Here is a 20,999-nt window from a genome sequence, read left to right on the forward strand (position 1 = left end):
GCAATTTACATACATTGTCTTATTTAATTTTCATACGAGCTTATGAGAGAAGTATGATTGTTATCTCCAGTTGACAAACAAGGAAATCAAGGCTCCTAAAAGTAAGTCACTTGCCCCAGACCAGGCAGAGGGAAAGGTAGAGCCAGAACTCAACCCCAGGTCTCTCCGTTCTAGACCTTGACCTCTCAACCATCACATCGTACTGCTTCCTCACTAAACGTGTCCTGTTCTTTGTCCCCAGGGACAGGATGAGAACATCTGTCAATGTTGTGGGAGACTCTTTTGGGGCTGGGATTGTCTATCACCTCTCCAAGTCTGAGCTGGACACCATTGACTCCCAGCACCGAGTGCATGAAGATATTGAAATGACCAAGACTCAGTCCATTTATGATGACATGAAGAACCACAGGGAAAACAACTCCAACCAATGTGTCTATGCTGCACACAACTCTGTCATAGTAGATGAGTGCAAGGTACCGTTCCCATTCCTGGATATCGAGACCTGTATATAACAGTGCATGCTCAATTTCTTAAAGCAAACACAAAGCCCTGCATGTATTACTGTCACATTTATTTTTCTAAAGAATCATGTAACTCAAGCGTCTGTGAGTCCCAGATCATCTAACTCTGTGTCTAACGTGGCAGGAAATCCACAAGTCTAACGGTGAAAGAGCCAATCGGTTGCTTGTTTTATCCATGTGATATAAAACAATCATTTTGACTCCCCCGTCCACCCACTTCACAAATTCAATCAGTTTTCTTTGAATATTACGCTCAAGAGTTTGTGGTTTCTAGGGCCTTGCTGGCTTTCAAATATTCTGTTCAAGTGAAACATCAAGAGAAATACCCAGAATCATTTGACTTACGTAGTACAAGTATTCCTTCTTGCTGTATATCATGTGTGGGTCAAAAGTGTACCCACATAACTTTGTGCAGCTCTCTTTCTCTTCATTATTTTTGTGGGAAGGTGAGTTTTCACCTGGCAATCACTTTGCCCCAAGAATGGGGAAGCAATTTCAAGTAAAGAATAACTCTCCTTCAGGACAGTTATCCGTAGATGGCTTTAAAAAAACACTATATGTCACATACTGCCTGGCAGCACCATTCTTCCTGAAGCATGGATGTTCCGGACTCTTTTCCAAGCTGTTGGATGCTAAGTCTTCAAGCTTGATGGGCTCTGTCCAGCCTTCATTGTAACTAACTTGACATTGTCAAAGTGTCATGACCAGAGTGAAGCAAACTTGGAGAAACCCTGGCAGGTGAGCAGTGTCAACTCTTAAGGGTTGTAAGTGGCAACTGAGGCCAATCTGAACCGAACACAGATTTCTGATACCTTTTTGACTCCTGTTGATGGATCTCATTTAATAGTTAATTTCTCCCTATGTTATTTCTGGGTCATTCCAACTATATGCCATGGCTTCTGCCAGACGACGAAGGATGACACAGAAGCAACCCCCTCTACTGGACTGTATCATAGGTGCAGCCACCATCTTTGGTTCATCCCCTCTGTATAAGCTACATGTGTGGGTAAACCAGGGCTCTGATGCAAATTAGGGAGGGACCCCGCCCATCAAGAGGCAATTGCATAAATTAAGTGGTTCAATTAAAACAATTAAAATTGTTAGAAATTCAGATGCACCTAAATGGTTTACTCCATTCTCCTGGAAAGTTCGTGTTTTCCGCATCTCAATGATTGTGCCGGATTATTCTCCATCAAAATGGTAGTTTTGGTGAACAAGGGTCAACATTCCATGGAATAGCTTTATGCTCTATTATACTTAACAAGTATTCATCGTGTGCCTTGCGGGGTTTAATTGAGCACCCCCATCTTATTCCTATGACCTCCTATATTTTGATTATTAGTCAAGTTTTATTGAGTGCCCATAATCGGCAAAGCCCTGAGTTAGGCACTGGAGGACAGCAAAATGAACGTGCAGTTGTATAGTGGAGATAACAGCTTGATCGCAATTACTTCCCTATGAGGAAAAATAGTAGTAGGAAACAAAATAAAATCACCACATATATTCTTTAACTTTGCAGTTATATATGAGAAGAGTCCTAGTGGTTAACTGCCTTTGGTGCGGCCCTTTTGGAGCGTCTCAGGAGAGGCTTCTTAACGATACTGTGTAGGACAAGTTTTGAGGAAAGTGCATAGGCATGGAGATGTCTTTAGATTTCAGACTTCCTGCACCTTTTTTTTTCCTTAAAGCATATCAAGCACATCAGGACAGATGTGCTTCGTTTATTTTAGCAAACAGTTCAGTCCCTAAAGGGAAATGTTGGTCAGCTGTCTCTATCACTGTGAAGTAAGCCCATGAGAGAGACTGTGTCACTGTTTATCACTGCTGTGCCCTAAAGCAGGGCCAGGCATGCAGTAGGCTGTTCAGAAGTATTTATTGAGTGTATACGTTTAGCATCTCGACCCCATGCTTTAATTCAGATAACCTTCTTTGCTGGACAGTTTGATAGAGATAGTGGCTCAGTCTTTCTAGGTAATCGACCACCAAACCAACCACCTGCAAACTCGGTGAATTAGTGTTTAGATGGTCAAATGGTGAAACTGAGCAGATCATGGAAATGATGAAACGGCCATATTGGTTTAGTAACTCTTTGGCGGTTTGCAGTTTTTAACGAAGTGATGGGTTCAGCTCAGTGAAGATTGTGAGGCGAGGCCAGTCGACCCTTCTCGCTCTAGACCAGTTAACTGAGTTGACACCTATATGCAAAGGAGGCAGTCAGAGCTGTGGAGATGAATTTGAAGGCTTTCCCAGAATATCTGTGTCCCATCTACTCCTGCCTTTGAACCTCCTTCTGGTCCATTCTCAGTCTCACTGTTTTAAAAGCTGAGTTGGGAGACATCACTGCTTACTGCCAGTTCTTCCCTTTTGGCTCTTCCATTACCCAGGTGTTGGGACGGAGCCGGGTGGAATAGACTGGGGGAACGGAGTCCCTGCTTCCTTTAATCCAGCCAGAAAAAGGAAATGCCAAAAAAGCTGCAGTCCCAGCTACTTCAGAGACACAGGTCTCGGTATTTGAAAACAACAGCCTCCCTGCCCCTGCCACCTGAGCTCTGTCTGGTTTTCCAAAGGCACCATGATTCATAATGTTGCACAGCTATTGATCTGGTTCATCACTGAAAGCCAAATAGGTACATTCAAGGTCATGGTGAACAGGCAGCTTGCTCCAGGCAGATAGTTTGTCCCTGGCTGTCTTTCCTGACAGTTCACTGAAGGGGAAACAAGTTTGCTGCCGCTCTGGTCACAACTTTAACCATTCTAAGCATTGTTCTGTCATGTTGGTCTCTCTATTTTCAAACTCTTGCCTTGTAACCGTAGTTTGAAGTTATGCAATGTTTTTAATTTTAATCAGAAGAATTGCATGGGATGCTTTCATTTGCTTGTTGCACTGTCTTTAAAAAAAAAAACAATGCGGGGGCCTCATGGGGACCGGAGGAATGAGTAGTTTTTATTTTCATTTGCTTGCTTCGTGAAAGGTTTTCTGTTCCTAGCATGTTGTGTGCGTTCATAATGCATGCCTCTCACTTCCATTTGGGTAAGAAGGAAGGCCAGATTTCTTTCAAACATTGCTGCGTTTGTCATGTCTCCATATTCTAATGCTTCCATAAATCCAGTCTCTCCATTATGTGGAATATCAGTCGTGGGTTTAAGTTTGCACATGACGTTGAGGACAGACAGATGGAAGGTAAGCTAGGAAAACGACTTAGATGTGGAGGGGAAAACTTCCCACTCTGTGTAAGGGTTCAGTTCGCTGAGAGCCAGGGAAGCATAATACTGACAGTCTGGAGATTATAGTTGATTAATAAATGTCTGCAATGACATAATTTAGAGATACTGATTTCAGCCTTTTAATTCCCTCCTTTCCTTTTTAATTTTTAAAGCCTGGATAGTTTATATGGTAGAGCCAGACCATCATGATTTGAAAATTGGACGTGCATAAACTCCACCTGGCCTCATTGCAACTGAACCTTTCACATGCATGAGTAGAGCTAGCTGCCTAGTTCTGGATTTTTTTTTCTCTGTGGTTGTTTGGAGTAGCACAAGGGCACTATGTTTTCAGGACTGCATTGTTGTGTGGGGGGTCTATGGGTAACGAGACACCCTCATAACCCTAAAATCATAGTAGAAGTTATTTATCCCCCAACTTGCAAAGTATCTCTAGTCGCTCAATACCCCCCAAGGCAAATATGTATTTTTTTTTTTAATGTTCGCAAATCAGTGTTGAAAACTAAGACCAGTTCAAAATCGATTTGGAAGGAACAACGTTTAAAATTAATATTGAAGTCGTGTAGTAGAACCTGGGTCTGGTGGTCCTCCACATAACCCCCCAGTGGTTTTCTGGTTCATGGCCCGTAAGCTGGATATTGATGATAATTATTTTCAGGTAACTCTGGCAGCCAGCGGAAAGTCAGCCGACTGCAGTGTTGAAGAAGAACCTTGGAAACGTGAAAAATAAGGATATGACTGTCAGCAAATTCTTGAATAAACTCCCCAGCGTATCTTATGGTAAAAGAGGATATAAAAAGTTTTCTTCAAAAAGACAAAAAAAATATTTCTATGTTTACTTAATCTGTTAGCTGAGGCTTAGAGGATCTGTTGTGAGTCAGTGATAGGCACGGTGCTGTGTCTTTGCCAAATAATGCTTGGTAACCATCTAATTTTCTCACTTGTATTATTGTTTGAATGGATGTCGCTGGAGGAATCAGTTTGAATTGAAGACGCATTCTTGCCAGCTTCCCTTTTCTCTCAAGATGCAGAACCGTGGATGGTCTCTTCCCAGGGGACACGACTAAAGCCGTGTGGCACATTCCAGGGATTTGGATTCACGAGCAGACAGTCAGTGTGTTACTCCTTCCAATGTTCTCCATGCTTCACCTTGTAACACACAAGAGATTCTGTTAGAAGCCTTCGGAAGTAAATCCCCTTAAATGTCTTGTAGCGTATGTCCTTGTGTTGATTAAAACAAAGTACCCATCTTAAGGTACAATTTCTCTTCCGTATACGCTTTAAGTTAAATGGCTAAATGTTTCACAAAGAGAGTCATAGTGGGAGCCATATCTTAAAGGTAGCCGGTTACGGAACCCACTGAGTCTCTGCTCTACCCCATCTAGTTTATGGGAATAATTGTTGAATTTCAAAGTAGGTTTCATCATTTGCTCTAAATTTGATAAGGGATTAGGATGTAATTTACATATAACTTCTGTATATATTGACAAAAGTAAGAGAGCACAGTCAGCATAAATTTTAACCAGATTCAAAGATTCAAATTTGTTTGTGTTTCGTTTGCATCACCTGGCATAGTGACATCAAGTGAGATTATTTGATCTAGGCTTCAGTGTCTTCGTTTCGTTCATACAATTCTTATTTGGGTCTCTACCAAAAAAAGACGTTCTTAATCCCCAACTTATTTCAGTCATGTTCTCATCAGACTAGAAGGCTTAATCATTCTACTCTCCTCACAGATGGAGGGTAGTCGGGTTGGCTGTGCCTCTTTTAATACTAATCTCATGATAAAAACAAAACCAAAACACTGTTAGTTATCTAATATGCAGAAAGCTTTTTGTTATATTATATCACAGCACCTAAAACCAGTTACAGGACACAGTTGGAAGCAGAGCCCATCTTTTCCCCCAGTCTTCTCTGTGGAAAGGAACAGAAAACAAACATAGGTGCAAAATCCTATAAAGGTGACATTCTTATGGCAAAGTCAAGGTAGCCTTGAACCATGAAGTAGGAACAAAGGATGGCTCAACAGGACTTCACAGATGGAATCTTCTCAAGGCTGTGGAAGTTTGAGGGAATACGTAATAGAATTGGAATAGCCCAGTCGGTGCCTTGCATGCTGTAGGCACCTCCAAGCTACATTTTTCAACATTTTCTGTTGAATAACCCACAGTATTTTCCTAAGGTTGCTGGCTTTAGGAGTTTGCTGAGGACTTGAGCATGAATCATTGAGAAATAAGCACATTTGACGTGTGTAGAACCTTGGTCCAATGGGAGGGTAAGGTGTTTATCTGCTGCAGCAGATGGGTGCTGAGATATTCAGGAAGAGTCACAGAGTCCAGATTTTCTTAGGAGAGGGTGTTTATGGACATACATGCCCTTTATTACCCTCTCCTTGTGACTTTTCTCTTTCAAATCAGATACCTTTGGAACACACAAGAGACATGAGATTCTAGTAGTTTTGTCTCTTAAACTCTAGTGGTTTTTTTTTGGGGGGGGGAGATAAGAATCAGTGTTAAGCAGTATTAAGTAGTTTTTGCTTCTTTTTTTAAAAAATACATTTGCCTTCATTTTCATTAGATGGACAGTTAAGAGGGTGGCCAAGGGCATGCTGAAATGTAGTGGAAAATGCACCCTTTACAGCAGATGTTGTGGGTCAAAGGGACAGTTCCTGGGTTTAACTGTGAAACTGTTAAGGATCATCGTTAAGTGGTACTCCCAAGAGCTTTTTTATGGTGAGGAGAAGGATTTAGGCAAGGCATCTAGGAGCTTGTGGTTTTGCTGTTTAACGCCAGCTTAGCACTTTTACGTACTGGCATGTTACTCAAAGGAGTGGTCTCAGGATCGTCTTCCGAAGACTCTGCCTAAAAGTCTTCCCTGTTTGTTTGTCTTCAGCTTTTTTCTAGTTATCGAGTTAACCTACAAATATATAAGGGGACAGCATGTTCAGAAGAAACTAGGTGCACAGCTTAGCAAAGCAGGTTTTTCAGGTTTGAATCTATGCAATAAGTTTCGTGAGAATATACTTAGGAAATCAGTTCATCTGGAAGTTCAACAAATCAGTAAAAATAAGCAATGTCTCAAATTCAGGACTAGCCTGAAAACCCAGGATGTATGTAGAGCTGACGTGTGACTGTGTCCTCTGTTTTTTTTAGGCCTCATTCATTCTTCTCATGCCATACCCACTGGGGTTTTCCTTGCCCAGCATATGCGCCATAAACAGAACACGTAGATCCAGAATATACCTCTAACAGCCATTTTCTAAACAGGATATTATAGCCTGTCCGTTATATGCATAGATTTATTTTAATAGGTCCAACACAAATGTGAATGCTTGTAACAGTCCATTAATGTTTGACCATGCATAAATATTATACTTGTATACAGACGTGGCAGGCCAGATACATACACTGCATCCCTTAGGTTCTGTTAAGTCAGGGCTTTGGCAACACCGTTTTTTATGAACTCATTCACTATTTTTAGGAATCAGAATTGTCAGGAGAAAACCAACGAGGTAGACTTTTATTCTCTCCTTTCTCATTTATGTCTTTTGGGAAACCCAAGTGGAGTCATCATTTGATTACCTACTACAATTCAATGAATCAAGTCCTATCAGTGAAAAGAATCACACTCAAGGCAAAGCTTTACCTTAGATCTTTGAGGATGTGCCTCCCATGCAGAGAGCATCAGACAATCAAGGCAATCATCTAAATCACGCAGATCTTCAATATAAAACTTCAGATGATGAGTTTTGAGCCAGGTAGCTGTCAGGTTTGATTCTTCACTTCCTATTGTGTGTGGAAACACACCCTAGAGCATCATTGCCTGCAGAAGTGGCCATGTTCCAAAAAATATAAATATTTACTTCTCTTTAACTACTCATCAGCTTTGGATGTTCAGGAAAGTCTAAAGAAAGGTTGCCAAAATGCCTAGCTTTTGGATTTGAACTGGTGGAAGCTGAGAAAGGCTTAGGGTAAATTCAGATTATGGGGAGATGTACTCCTGGTAGGTAAGGTCAGGAATCCCAACGACCGGTTGAATTGAGGGTCTCAGGTCATTTCCACTCGTGCACAGAGAAATATGTCATTTGCAAGTTTATATCTAGTCAAGAAGCCCCTTTGGAGTTGGATAACTCACCTACTGGGTCCCCAAAAGGAAACCCAAGCCTGCCATGCTTTTGCAAATACCACACTTCCCAATAGCAAAAGTTACGGTACAATATTTCACTTTTGTCTGAATCAAGGGTTCTGTCTGTGCTATATTTTCCATGCAAAGAAGGTCAGAGGATTAAGGCAATCATGTAGCTAATACAGATCTCCATGATCTGAACCAAGTAGCTATTAGAAATATGGCAATGAATCCAAATAGGTACCCATATGCTCAGAGAGAATTCTCCGTAGTTCAGACTCTTGATAAACAAGCCTCAGCAGCTCTTGCCTGGTGTGGTGACTAAATGCTCAGCGGTTACACCCAGTGGAGGCGGCTCTTCCCACTTCGCTGCTCTTCAGTGCTTGGGGCCATACAGTTGTGTGGGTTGCTGGTTTGGCCTTGCTTATTCTCCAAATAAATTCACTCCGAGCCAAGAAAAAGGAACAAATGGGATTTTCCAATTATTGTAATACTTGCTCTTTAAATAAGATATGACCGTCTAGGAGCCTAAAAAGATTAAGTTTAAAAACAAAAGGCTTGAAGGAATTCTGAAGTGAGAGTTTTGTAAATCTAGTTGTCAGAGAAGATAAATGGTCTCAGTATCTGGTAATTTCTGGCTAAAACCGAGAAGGACCCCTGAGTGCCAAGCCAGGGACGTTGCCTTGTAGACAGATTTGTCTCCTTGGATGGAGTGAGTTCAAAGCTGTCCAGGCGTCAGTTGCTTATGATTTTTCTGAAAAGAAAACCCAATTTCCACTCTTCCTTCTTCTCCCTTCTTATTCCAACCATCATTATTGCTGCTTAAGAGACAGTTGAATAAATGACCATCCAAGTTAGCGCGAGGGTCGGTTTTAGAATAGATGACAGGGAATCTTAACTGAGTAGTGTCTTATTTCACCTCACAGCACAGCTAATTCAGGGAATGACATAGAGGTGAGGAGAAATAATGCAGTTGGGTGGAGAAACTTTTGACTTAGACTCTGCCCATTTTTATTCATATAACTTACACAAGTCACTTTACACACAAGCTCCACTGCAGAAAAAAAACGTGAAGTGCTGGATTAAATGATTAAAACCCCCATCCAGCCCTATGAAACCACCATATAATGATCTCTACTTTAATTTCTTCTTTCATAAGAGGCTTACTGCTATAACACATTAGCTATTTATATTGTAGGTCAGAGGGGCCCACAACAATGAATAATCAATTTGGATTTTTCTCATCCCCTTTGGGGGAAATTAGATTCAAGGCTCTCTCTTCATCTGAAGTTTTACAACAAGCTTGGAAGATGGCCACGTTCATCCACAGTTTGGTATTTGGGGATACAAACAAACCTCCTTTTATAAAACTGGCCTTTGCCTAAGGCACTGTCCTAATAGAAGTAACCATTCAGCTCAGGGAAAAATGCTGCCAGAGTCATCATGAGGGGCCAGGGTGAGCCTATGGCCTCCCTCAAAGTCTTGCATCATTCCTCTTGTGGCAACAGGGCCCACCCCGAATACCCTAAACACACAGTTTCCCCCAAACAGTCCTAATTGCCGACCCAGTATGGGAATTTGGGAGCATCTGGCAAATCAACTTGAACACTCATGAAACTGGTGGAAGACTTACACAAAAACAGCGACTGTCTGTAAATATTCCCTTTCCACTGGTACGCAGACACGTACATCCATGCACAGGGTGGGCCCGGGCCAACTCCTTTCTCTGGAGAGGTATGCAGAGATATTTGGTTGAGTTCATTTTCAAATTTTCCTCTTGATTTTCTATTACTGTGGGCATCACATCACAGGTGGAGAAGGTCTGTCTTACAAGAATAGACTTGTATTGGTGATCATTGCCTTTTTCAATGCCCAGAGTTTCTAGGCTGGATCAAATGCGTGGTCTGTCTGCAAGGTGCATGCGACTGGCCATGGCCTTTGAACAATCTCTTGCACGTTCTGGTACTGCTGCAATGGGCCACGTTTGCATCCTTGCTCTTTGTCCAAACTTCTGCTAAATACGCAATACATTTGGTATTATTGTTTCGTGAGCACCTTTATTGCCAGAGAAGACTTCAGCTCTGTAGATGCGGAGCAGAGGGATGTAAAGCTAGTACTAAAAGGATCGAGTTAGTGTTTGTTTGTTCGTTTAAACTCTTAGTGCAGAAGACCTGACACTAGAGCATCAAGAAAAAGATATTTCTTAGCGGATCCATATAAGAATGTATGGAAAAGTAAGAGAAGCCCTCAAGTTCTTCTTTCATTCACTCTAAATAATATCCTGAGTAATTACTGATCAGCTTTTTTTTTCCTTTATTTTTCCATGTCCAGCTTTGCCTTACCTTCTTACTTCTGGTGCAAATATCCATTTTGATATTTTTTGAAGTCCTTCTGATTATTATACAGGGCCCTTTTGTGCTGAGGATAAAACCTGCTACTAGAACAGATCCCTCTACCTTGCAGTCAGCAGTTGACCTAGAGCCTGGGTAGCAACAGGTCTCCAGTTCCTCCAGAGACACCCCCCATCCCTGGGTGAGTGTTGGAACATAACAGCTGACTGTGACCCTTGTCATCATTCCCTGTGGGAATGGGGATGATGCAGCAGGAGACTCGCTCCTTCTGGGGCTCCGTTTCTTCTCATGGCAACCATTTAGCTGCCTAGAAACAGCCTGCTGCCTTCGGTAGGAAAGAGATGCACACACTAGCCAAGGAAGTTAGTCTAGCATATCTCTGAGTTTTCGCCTCCATGGAGCAAATTCTCTGAAGTGTATGATCAGAACGCTGGCACTGTGGTTGCTCACTTCTCCAGGAGAGTTATTCTCCTTACTAGGAACTCATCTTTTGGCATCCAGATCTTTCCATAAATGACCTTCACTCCTTCCCTTCCTCCTTCCCCTGGGAAACCTCAGCATTGCATTTCCATGTTGCACAAGACAGATCAGGTTATCTGGTCACTACAGAGATTTGTATATAAAAAACTACTTTTGTGAGGATTTTTGTATATCGTTTTTCTATTTGTTTTCTATGGCTTGAGGAGAGAGCTGGCAAACTGTGAATCTAATTTGGTCTTGCTGCCCACGGATATATTTTGGCTTCCTGGTAAAAATCTATGTTACCAGGGACAACATATTGCCCTCTGATCAGTATTGCATCTACCCCCAAATTCCTCCAGTCCAACCTTACATTCTTTTTTAAACAAATCCGTGGGCTTCTTTGCTATTATTTATAAAGAGCATGAGAAAACATATTTAGAGTCCTGGATATTATATGGTTAATATTGATTTAGCCTTTAATGATGTTATAGGTTTGTATCTATTCTTCATAAACCATAAAGAACTCAGTGTAGACTGAATTGATCTATTTAGTATCTGTAATTTTGCAGACAGATATCTTCTTATGGTATTTTCTATATAACCACATACGTAGAATTACAACTAATTAGAGCACAAGACGTTTCTACAGCAATTTAGAGCTGTCAGTTGTTTCCTGAGCATACAGCCACATTTGAAAAATTTAAGAACCCAGTCCTTTGCGATGCAATGAACAAAATGACCATTAAGAGCAAGGAGTCACTTCAGTCCCTTAGCTGGTTAGGATATGCATTTAAACGATTAGTCTTTTGAACTCAAGGAATGGTGCTGACTCCTTATTATTTTTTTTTTTTAATTAATTCATTTATTTATTTTTGGCTGCGTTGGGTCTTCATTGCTGGGCTTTCTCTAGTTGCCGTGAGCGGGGGCTACTCTTTGTCGCGGTGTGCGGGCTTCTCATTGTGGTGGCTTCTTTTGTTGTGGAGCACTGGCTCTAGGCGCACAGGCTTCAGTAGTTGTGGCATGCGGGCTTCAGTAGTTGTGGCTCGCGGGCTCTAGAGCGCAGGCTCAGTAGTTGTGGCGCACGGGTTTAGTTGCTCTGTGGCATGTGGGATCTTCCCAGACCAGGGATCGAACCCGTGTCCCCTGCATTGGCAGGCGGATTCTTAACCACTGCACCACCAGGGAAGTCCCCTGACTCCTTATTTTTGACACCAGGTCTTGTTTTTCTAGCTAAGCATTCTAATTTTGCTTTTCTCCAAGAAAATGAGAAATAAGGTGATAATAGTTGGATCATTTCTATGTCAGAACCTCCCATGCCTTCCTAATAATTTACGTGAAAATTGGCTTAGGAAAACTTTGAATAGAGAGATTGAGGGTGAGTGCAAGGAAGCAAATCAGGACAGATTTGTCGCAGTTCGTTCTTGCCAAGCAAATTGGTAGTAAATGTCACATTGTTATGTGAATTGAGCACATATTTTTAAGAAAAAAAAATACTGGTACCAGCTCTGAAGCAATACTCCATCACTGGGGCTTAGAGTCACATTGAAATTGTTTAGAAGCAGCCCAGGTAGATCCTGTCCTCAGGTGAGTAACAATCTATGTAAATTTCCCCAAAAGGCAAATCAATAACTACTGCAAAGACAAGGGAGGGTCTTCCTTCCACCAAACACGCTTTCTGATATGGTTGTAGGGCTAGTATTTTTGCTATGTTTTAGGAAAATAGTTACATAGAAAGTGTACCGGTGTGTATTTGAACCCGCTCCTCATTAAGCAAACAGATTAGATGTGCCCTCAACTGGCAACGACTGTATCTGTGATTTTCAAGTACAGATAGCTGTCAAGCATGAAGTTCTTGTGTGTACACAGTAACACTTGGTTCACGCATGAAGAACAGTGCCTATGCACTTTGTGTAGCTATAATGTAGGTATCTGTGTAATTTCAGTGAAATGGTATATAGATGTATTGTAATTTAATTTAAATGTTATTTTTGGCCGTTCATCTAAGTGCAGTAGACATGTTGATTGTTGTTTTGAAAACCCAATTTTCCTTCCTAGATAACTAGTAGTGAATAATTTTTCCTCTTTCTTAAAGTGACTTGGGAATGTATATCAGTGAAGAACTTATCTATGAATCCTTTGTACCGATGATTGTTTGAAAGTCTGTGTGTGTCTAGTATCTTTGTAATTGTGCAATTCGGGGCAAAGGAGGGTTGGGTATGTGTCATGATTCTTAGTGAAAGGGCATCTGAAGTCTATGTAGTGCCCAATGAGTGCAACTGTGGAACTTTTGATTATCTAGGCTTAGGTAGATTTAGAATGAGGACATTTATCTGCAGCCCTCCTTCACTTGACGGATTGGGCTCACAGAGACAAAAGGCTCGTCTCCTTCTCAGCATGAGCATGTTAGCATTATATCCTTAGGAAAAGGTCTGTCTCTTTGGTTGCCAAATACTGACCATGATGCTCATGACTTAAAGGTTCTGAAGAGCCTCGTCCTCCTTGGTTTCTTGAGTCACGGTGTAGGAAAGACATTCACTGACTAACTGCCGTGTAGGCAAAACCCCACAAAAGCACACTTCTGGTAGTAAATTGCACAGTTGTCTCTAGAAAGATAAGAGAAGCACAAGGATGGTCAGTGTACAGCTTTGGGGTTGCAAAAGAAAAAAAAACAACTGGTGAAGCACAGATCCCACATATGTGAAGGGAGTAGGACCTCTACCTAGTAGGCTTTGTGTGTGTGTTTCAAGCAGTGGAAGAGGAGGTTCAATGCAATTACATACCTGCCTCCAAAACACACATCCTGTCTAATTATCACTAAATGGAATGCTGTGGGGTCTATAGTTCCTGTAACCCCTTTTTCCTCTGTAAGGACAGAGAAGGATGGCCATGTGCAGCTGGGAACACTGAGTGCCCCTCTCTTTTTCACAAGAGGAGTGAAGCTTAAGAGATCCTCTGAGGGCACAGAGCACGTTAATTTTCAGTGTCTTCTCCAATGATTGGAGTGAAGGAATGTAAATGGGAACAGGCACATTTTTTTTTTCCTGAAAATGTGGCTTCTTCAACTCCCGTCAAATTCAGGATGAAACCTTACCGAAAGAAAGCTAACCTTTAGGCTGGATTCCCTTTGAAGATTCTTTTTGTGTCCAGAATGAAAGCTAAGAATATTTGTTTCCCTCACAGAGCACATAGTGTTTAAAGACTAATGAATGAAAAAAGATAAAAACTTCAACTAATTTTGGGGGTGTTTCTTACATATGGTACTAGGAAATGCCTTGCTGGCAAAGCACATTTTGGGTAGTTGAAGTATTTTGTTCTCACCTTTGGCTTTCTAAGCTTTCTTACCATGTGGACTGATTACTGTAACATTACATGTGTACAATAACTGCATATTCTTTATATACGGGAAATAATCTGTAAATCCAATATTTCACTAAGTGTTTTAACTTTTATGTATATATCTCTCATCAATAAACATGGATTCCAATTTCTCTTGGTTGTTGCCTCTCCTTCAACTCCAATTTTAAACTAGTGTTGGTTACATGGTGTCTCCAGTGCTCCTTTTGGAGAAGTTTGTGGATCAAAACCTACAGTGTCTAAATGAATATTTTCTAGGAAGCCTAAATATATGGTGGAATCACATCTTATGCTATAAAGTTATGAGTTGGGGCTTCCCTGGTGGCGCAGTGGTTGAGAGTCCGCCTGCTGATGCAGGGGACACGGGTCCGGGAAGATCCCACATGCCGCGGAGCGGCTGGGCCCGTGAGCCATGGCCGCTGAGCCTGCGTGTCCGGAGCCTGTGCTCCGCGACGGGAGAGGCCACGACAGTGAGAGGCCCGCAAAAAAAAAAAAAAAAAAGTTATGAGTTCGATAAAAATGGTGTATAATCAAAATTATCCTTGTGAACAGCCAGTATGTGTTATCCCCCAAATCTCAGGAGCCTAAAGCAACTGAGGTTGATTTCTTGCTCATGTGATACGTCCATCATAGTTTGACTGGGGGACTCTGTTCCACGCCGTCCTCACTGGGGGGTCTGAGGGAGACTCTTCCGCCTTATGCCTCTGCACTTGCCAAATGCAGGAATAAGAGAACATGGCACATCTTACACTGCCTCCTAAAGCTTCCTTCCGAATGTCGTATGCCTCACTTGTGCTCATTTATCAAAGGCCAGAACTAGTCACATGGCTCTACTTAACTTCAGAGAGACAGGAAAGTGCAACCTTACCAGATGCCCAGGAGTAAAACTGGAAAGAGTTGATGAACAGCTCTAATGACTATTAGGCTGTCAAAAATTCCTTAAATCATTCATAAAGGATAGTATACAAACATATAGTCTTTTCATTTGTCCAACACAGCAAGTTTTTCTCTAGTATTGAGAAAATCATTGCTATGGAAGTAAGTGACGAGCATTTAGCAGTCACGTTGTAGAAATAAAATGCATGGTCTTCAAAAGTAGGATCACAGTCAGCATAAGATTTTCATGCAGTGAAAGGTGTATATTACAGGAAAGGAGCCCCACTGAGAGAGTGACAGGTTTTCTGTTCACGCTCCAGGGCACCCACATATTGAATAGAATGGCTTGGATTAGTTGAATTGTTCTCTCTCATTGTTTTTTGGGAGGAAAGGAAGCAAATATTTGATTTTAACTAAATAAAATACATGTATGTGATACATCACAATTTCTTTCACCAGTGTCAGCAATTTATGTAAATTGTTGGTGAAAATGGACGCTTCCTTTGAAAAGGCACTTTTCCTTATCCCTTTGGAATCAAGCGTAGATCACACCCATATTCAAAATGTTATTAAAATCTTACTTACAGAAAATATGCTTGTCGGTGAGTTTCTGGGCTGCCATTTGGTCTTAAAGTAGCAAAGAGCCACAAATCAGAGTCAAGGGAAACTTAACACATTCGTATGGATACAATTTGATCATTATCAACTACTTCAAAAGAGGACACAGGCCAAGAGAAGCTTGACTTTGCTTGTTCAGGGAGTATGATCCCCATGTTCTAATTTCTTACCCTGTCTTCTGGAACAGAGGTGTTTAATCCACCCACTGTCATGTAAGGCCACTTGTATGTTGCTTCAACTTAAAGAAGAAGAAGAAAAAGAGGAAGAAGAAGAATTACTATTATTTTGGGGGTGAGAATGGAAGGAGGAATTGTAGACTAGGAACCAGTAGGCAAGAGTTCTGATCTTTGCACAGTCACTAAAGAGTTGTGCAAATGTGGTCAAGTCCCTTTGCAATTTGCAAGTCATTTTGACATATGTAAAATTAGGGGTTTGAAGTAGATAATTTCTAAACTTTTGAACTCTGAAATTTGAATTCCATCAGCTGGGTAAGTCATCATGACTACAGATAGTTTTATTTTTTAATCTGATTATTTTAACGTCATATACATACAAAAGAATATATGTAACCTACATCTAAGTCATGATGCCACATGATATAGAATCATACGAATCTATTAGCCAGTGGGAAAATTAAAGCATCACCAATAACTTCCCTTGACCTTTGTACTCCTTCCTTATCCCATTAAGCTGCTTTACTCCCCAGGGGAAACTGCTATGGGAATTTTGTGTTTATCATTCTTCTGCTTTAAAAAATATTTTTATCTCACACACATGCATGACTCCACAAGCTTTGCTTATTACTGAGCTTTATAAAAAAGGGTATCGTACCGCATGTGGTCTTTTCCAACATGTCTCTTTTCTACCTAATGTGTTTCTCAGTTCATTCATGTTGTTACAAGTAGCTGTGGTTCATTCATTTTCACGGCTGTATAATTACATAGTATGTGAAATGTGCCACACTTTGGTTATTCACTTTCCTGCCAGTGGACATTTGCCTCATTCCCGGTTGTCTTCAGATGTCAAATAGTGCTGCTATGAACGTTTTTATATGTTTCCTGGGCATTGCTCCTAGATGCAATAAAAAAAATTATGTATTTGTGCGTCTGTGTATCTCTCTGTGTATGTGTGTGTGTGCACATGACTGAAAAGTTCCTGTTCAACTCTACCTATTTGTCCATGGCTCCTTCAGTGGGCCCACTTGTGGACACTGTTGGACCGCCTGGTGATCCACACGCTGCTGGCTGTTTAATGGAGTCCATCTCTCTAGCAGGAACACAGAGCATTTTTAAAAGGGGAATTTAAATTGAAAGCTGAAGCCTTCTTTCCTCAGGCTCACATGGTACGGCCTTTGAGTACAGCTCTGACGGTAGCCAGAGAGGACCTGCTAAGTCTTTGACCTCTTCTTTAACCAACAATGCGCTAGGCCCAGCAACTCCACCCAGCATCAGCAGGTTGTTTGCTATGATGCAAAGAAGAAGAAGTTTGACGGAAGAAGTTACAGGAAGTCACGAGAAATCTCTCCACCTACCCCAAGAACCACTAGTAGCCCCATTAGCTACACTCCCTTCCCCCCGCAATGGAAGATTATAGAAACGTAAAGGGTAGTGTCTCTGCAAAGGAAGAGCTCTGTGGCTGCCACCTAAGGCATGAAACCTTCTGGCACCTCTACTTCTAGGCATAGTGACATAAACAGGAAGCCAGGACTCTGTACTTCAAAGAACCACAGGTGACAGAAGGTTCAGGCACCTCCAAGGAAACTTTCATGAGGTGCTCTCCCCGCTCGTTACCTCTCAGCCCAGACAGGAAGGCATGGGTGGAGATGCCCACACAGTTGACGTGGGCCCTGCCAGAAGAGAGGACTGTGGAGTCCCTGGAAAATAATACTTTCCTTCCTGGTAATTTTTTAAGTTTCGTTTATTCATCGTCCTACTGAGGCGGTGAGAGGCCATCTTTAATTCTCTTGTCATTATAAGAAAAACTGAGACACAGAGGCTGAAATTCAGGAGTGTTAGTTGGGTCCACACTGCTTGTCCAAAAACAGTATAAGGAGAATAAAGCCATCCAATATGAATACTGTTTTTACTCTCAAACATTTAAAAGCAATGACTTTAAATTCTTCTGAATTCCAGAGAGCAGACAAATAAAACGTTATTGCATTCCTCCAATGCACTTGATTGGGTCAGAATGAATATGAAAAACCCCAAGATCTATTTTTGTCTGTGATTTGAGGTAATCAGATTTTAGCCTTCCAAATATTGTCTGGAAAAATCTAGAGGCCTCCAGTGAAGGAAAAAAAAAGGCAAATATATAGAGCTGCTGTTGTGTGAGGTATACTCGTTTTGTGGCATGACCTGGCTCTCCTGGAATTCTCCAACGCCTTCTGTCACTTCTCAGATGTTTTCCAGGCCTGGATAACATACTGCTCACAGAGGGAGGGGCCGTGGAATTTCCAAATTGTCTTCATCTGAGTGAAAAGTTCAGCTGGAATGCAGTATCCCCTTTCTGGTTCCTTACCCTCCTGATCCCAGACTTTCCTCTCATCTCGGTGAGGAGGATAGAGATCATTCTAGACTGTAAGACCGGAAAGGACCTCAGAGGGCAAATATTTGAAGTTTAGCCGGGCCTTTTTGCAGATGAGGAAATTGGTACCATAATTTAAAATGAATTAGAGGCAATACAGCGGCAAACCAAGGTTAAATCCTGGTTCTGTATCTTTCCTAGCTATAGACCATTGGCGTGTTTATGTAGCCTCACCTTCCTCATCTGTGAAATGGGGCTAATCATGCCTATGCTGTAGGGGCTTTAATAGAGAATATCCATAAAGTAGTTAGCACAGTACTTGGCACATAGTAAATGTTCAATCGGTGATAGCTATCGTCATCATCACTATCATCATCCTTAGCATTATCAGTCCCAATTTCTTAGTAACTAAGCTGGAGGAAGCCTGGCTTCCTCTTTCCCAATCTGGGCTCTTTTACAGCCATATCACATGGACTCTAGTCTATAACCCAGGGCTCAGCTGGCCTTCCAAAAATCTGAGCTTTGTTGCTGGACCATGACCTCTCCTGAACCGGCCTGGGATAATCTTTTCTTTACTCCTAGAGAAGCTTCATGAACGTTATAAGCCTGTACAGTTGGGTGTTCCAGGTGCCCCTCTACTCTTTCTTCTGTTACTTGCCAAAGCTCTGATCCGTGGCAGTGACGGAAGGCGCTGGATTTCTTTGGGGACAGGAAGCAAATCTCAGCCTGGCCAAACTGGCCTCTCACTGGGATGGGAGCCTGAGCTGGCTCTTCCAACGGGAAAAGAAACAGGACATCCAGAAATGAAGCAATCCTTTTCTTCACTGGAGAAGTCCCTCGAGGAGTCCTTAGCTCAGAGTGTTGCAAGTACTAGTAGAGAGAAATGTCATGAGAAAGGCTGCTTCTATGGAATGTGGCCAACCCAACAGGGCCCTCCAGAACTCTCCTGGCTGAGTCTATTCTCAGCAGTTTCCCTTCCCATCATCCTTTTCTCCTTTGCCCTGTCTTCTCTCCTGAATGACATTCCTGTTCTCTCTCAACAGTTTCAAGAACAGAACTTGGGAGAAACTTTTTGCAGCCTTTTGGTTTGGGGAACTCATCCATTGCTATGTTAGCATCATCTCAAAATGACACCCCTCTACAGCTTTCAGCAGCTGCAGGGCACGGCCACAATCTTAGGAGCCTGAGAGTTATGATTAATAGTAGCTATTGTCATAGGTAGCATCCCTAGAAGCAGAATCTTGGACAAGATTCAAGTTCACATGATTTTTTTGAGGGAGTACTTCTCAGGAAATGCAGTAAGGACGTGAGGGTAGCAGGAGACGGAAGGGAAAGAACTGAGCAAGGAGATAGCTTCAGGGAAAGTCTAACTTTAAGTTGTCTCCCCTTGAGGAAAGGAGACTTGTCTTTGGCACCCATATCAGTCAGTCATTGACTGTGGGCCACTTAGGGGTTGCAGGCAGAACCTCCAGGGTAAGGCAGATCCCGTTTGCAGAGAGTCATTCTCTAGAGAAGGGGGCAGCTGTGAGCTGTTAGCTTTGACACAGCAGTTACGGAGTGGGTGCACCAACCTCAGAAGGAGAGCTGGGCAGTGTACCAATGGCATCTACTACAGCTTTCCTCCCACACGTACCTACCACGTGGCAGGCTCTTGTATACCTTAGGTCTTTTAGTTCTCACAAAAATTCTGTGAGGCAGGTGCTATCACCCTCCATATTTTACAGGTACTGAGATTCAGAAAGACCTCAGAAGAATTTGGCCTGGAGGTCTTTCCAGTTTCAATGCCTCCCACTATACTGGCTCCATTTCCCCAAATAACCCAGCAGAGTATATTGCCACAGCGCCCATTTTTAAATGGCATTTGAACCTCTGTACAATACTCCTCAATGTCTAATCTGGAAGCCTAATTATGCATAAGACTTTCGGCCATTCAGAGAGGATTGGTCATGCTTGTCACACCATGAGGTCCTGCATCACCCACTTAACTGTTCCCTGGAGTCATGAAACACATGTTTGGTAAAGAGAAGATCTCAAAGGATACCTGGAGCCCTAAGGTACACCTGTAATAGCTGGCCCAGCTCATCAGAACATATTCTCTTCCCTAAAGCATTTGCTAAGTCAACAGGCCAATGAGTGTCATCTTGAGTGTCAACTCTGATCAACTCTGAGAGTGACAGGGATTCCCAGGTGCTATCTGTGCTCACTAGGAAAGAATCCCACTTGATTTTCAATGACTGCAAAAGAAGAGAGAAGAGGCTGTGATTTATGTTTGTCTTATATCTGCCATCCTTAATTGTAGCAGCCAGGATGAGTTGCACTGCAATGACAAACAACACCCAAGTCTCGGTGGCCTCAGCAAGATGAGTTTATCACGAGCTCAAACGTAGGTCTCCCACAAGTCTGCATAGGTCACCCTGCTCATTGCACCCTGCTCAGGATCCCTCGATGATAAACCAGCTACTATCTTGAACAGCTGTGTTGACACGACGGGAGAAAAGAGCTCTAGGAAGGTCCTCACGTGAACAGTTAAATGTCACCTCAGCTCCCAACTCATTGGCCAGAACTAACACACAGCCCCACCCAGCTCCAAGGGAGACTGCAATGCAGTCCCCCCACGTTCTCAGAATGGAGATGATCCAGAAACATTTGTTGAACAGCACTAACAAATTATTATGGTCCACTTCTCTCATCACCTGGTATTTGGTGCACTCTGTTTTCCAAATGCAAAACGTGCTCACCACTTCACCAAGGGAGACCACGTCAAAGTCTCATCCAATTATGGCATCAAGCTCAAAACCCAGGATCTTGGGGTGATGCATGGAAATTCCTACATATGGTTCGGACGTGGCTCCTGTTGGCCTAGAAATCAATAAACAAAAAAATCCAAGTTTTCCGCAGCTTCTAATCTCTCCTCCACACCGCCCCCACCCCCAATATAGTCCCATAG

General features: G+C 42.2%; 1 protein-coding gene and 1 long non-coding RNA gene across 2 annotated transcripts in view; one reads left to right on the forward strand and one right to left on the reverse strand.

Moving 5' to 3' along the window:
- SLC1A2 (solute carrier family 1 member 2) overlaps positions 1–4,550 on the forward strand; it is a 140,862-nt gene extending 136,312 nt beyond the window's left edge. Inside the window, exons 10-11 of the mRNA XM_027115011.1 lie at positions 242–473; positions 4,402–4,550. Of these exons, the coding sequence (XP_026970812.1) occupies positions 242–473; positions 4,402–4,473 (304 nt within the window). The 3' untranslated portion in view covers positions 4,474–4,550. The remainder of the gene's footprint in view (positions 1–241; positions 474–4,401) is intronic.
- Positions 374–19,328, reverse strand: LOC113624826 (uncharacterized). Its single transcript, XR_003434471.1, has 3 exons — positions 15,700–19,328; positions 13,138–13,284; positions 374–4,892 (listed from the first exon to the last, which is right to left on the reverse strand). It is a non-coding gene; the product is annotated as an uncharacterized LOC113624826 (long non-coding RNA).
- Positions 19,329–20,999: the final 1,671 nt, after the last annotated feature.

The sequence above is a fragment of the Aethalodelphis obliquidens genome, unplaced genomic scaffold, assembly GCF_003676395.1.
Source record: "Aethalodelphis obliquidens isolate GAN/ISIS:26980383/991018 unplaced genomic scaffold, ASM367639v1 scaffold14, whole genome shotgun sequence".
In the NCBI taxonomy this organism is placed as follows: domain Eukaryota; kingdom Metazoa; phylum Chordata; class Mammalia; order Artiodactyla; family Delphinidae; genus Aethalodelphis; species Aethalodelphis obliquidens.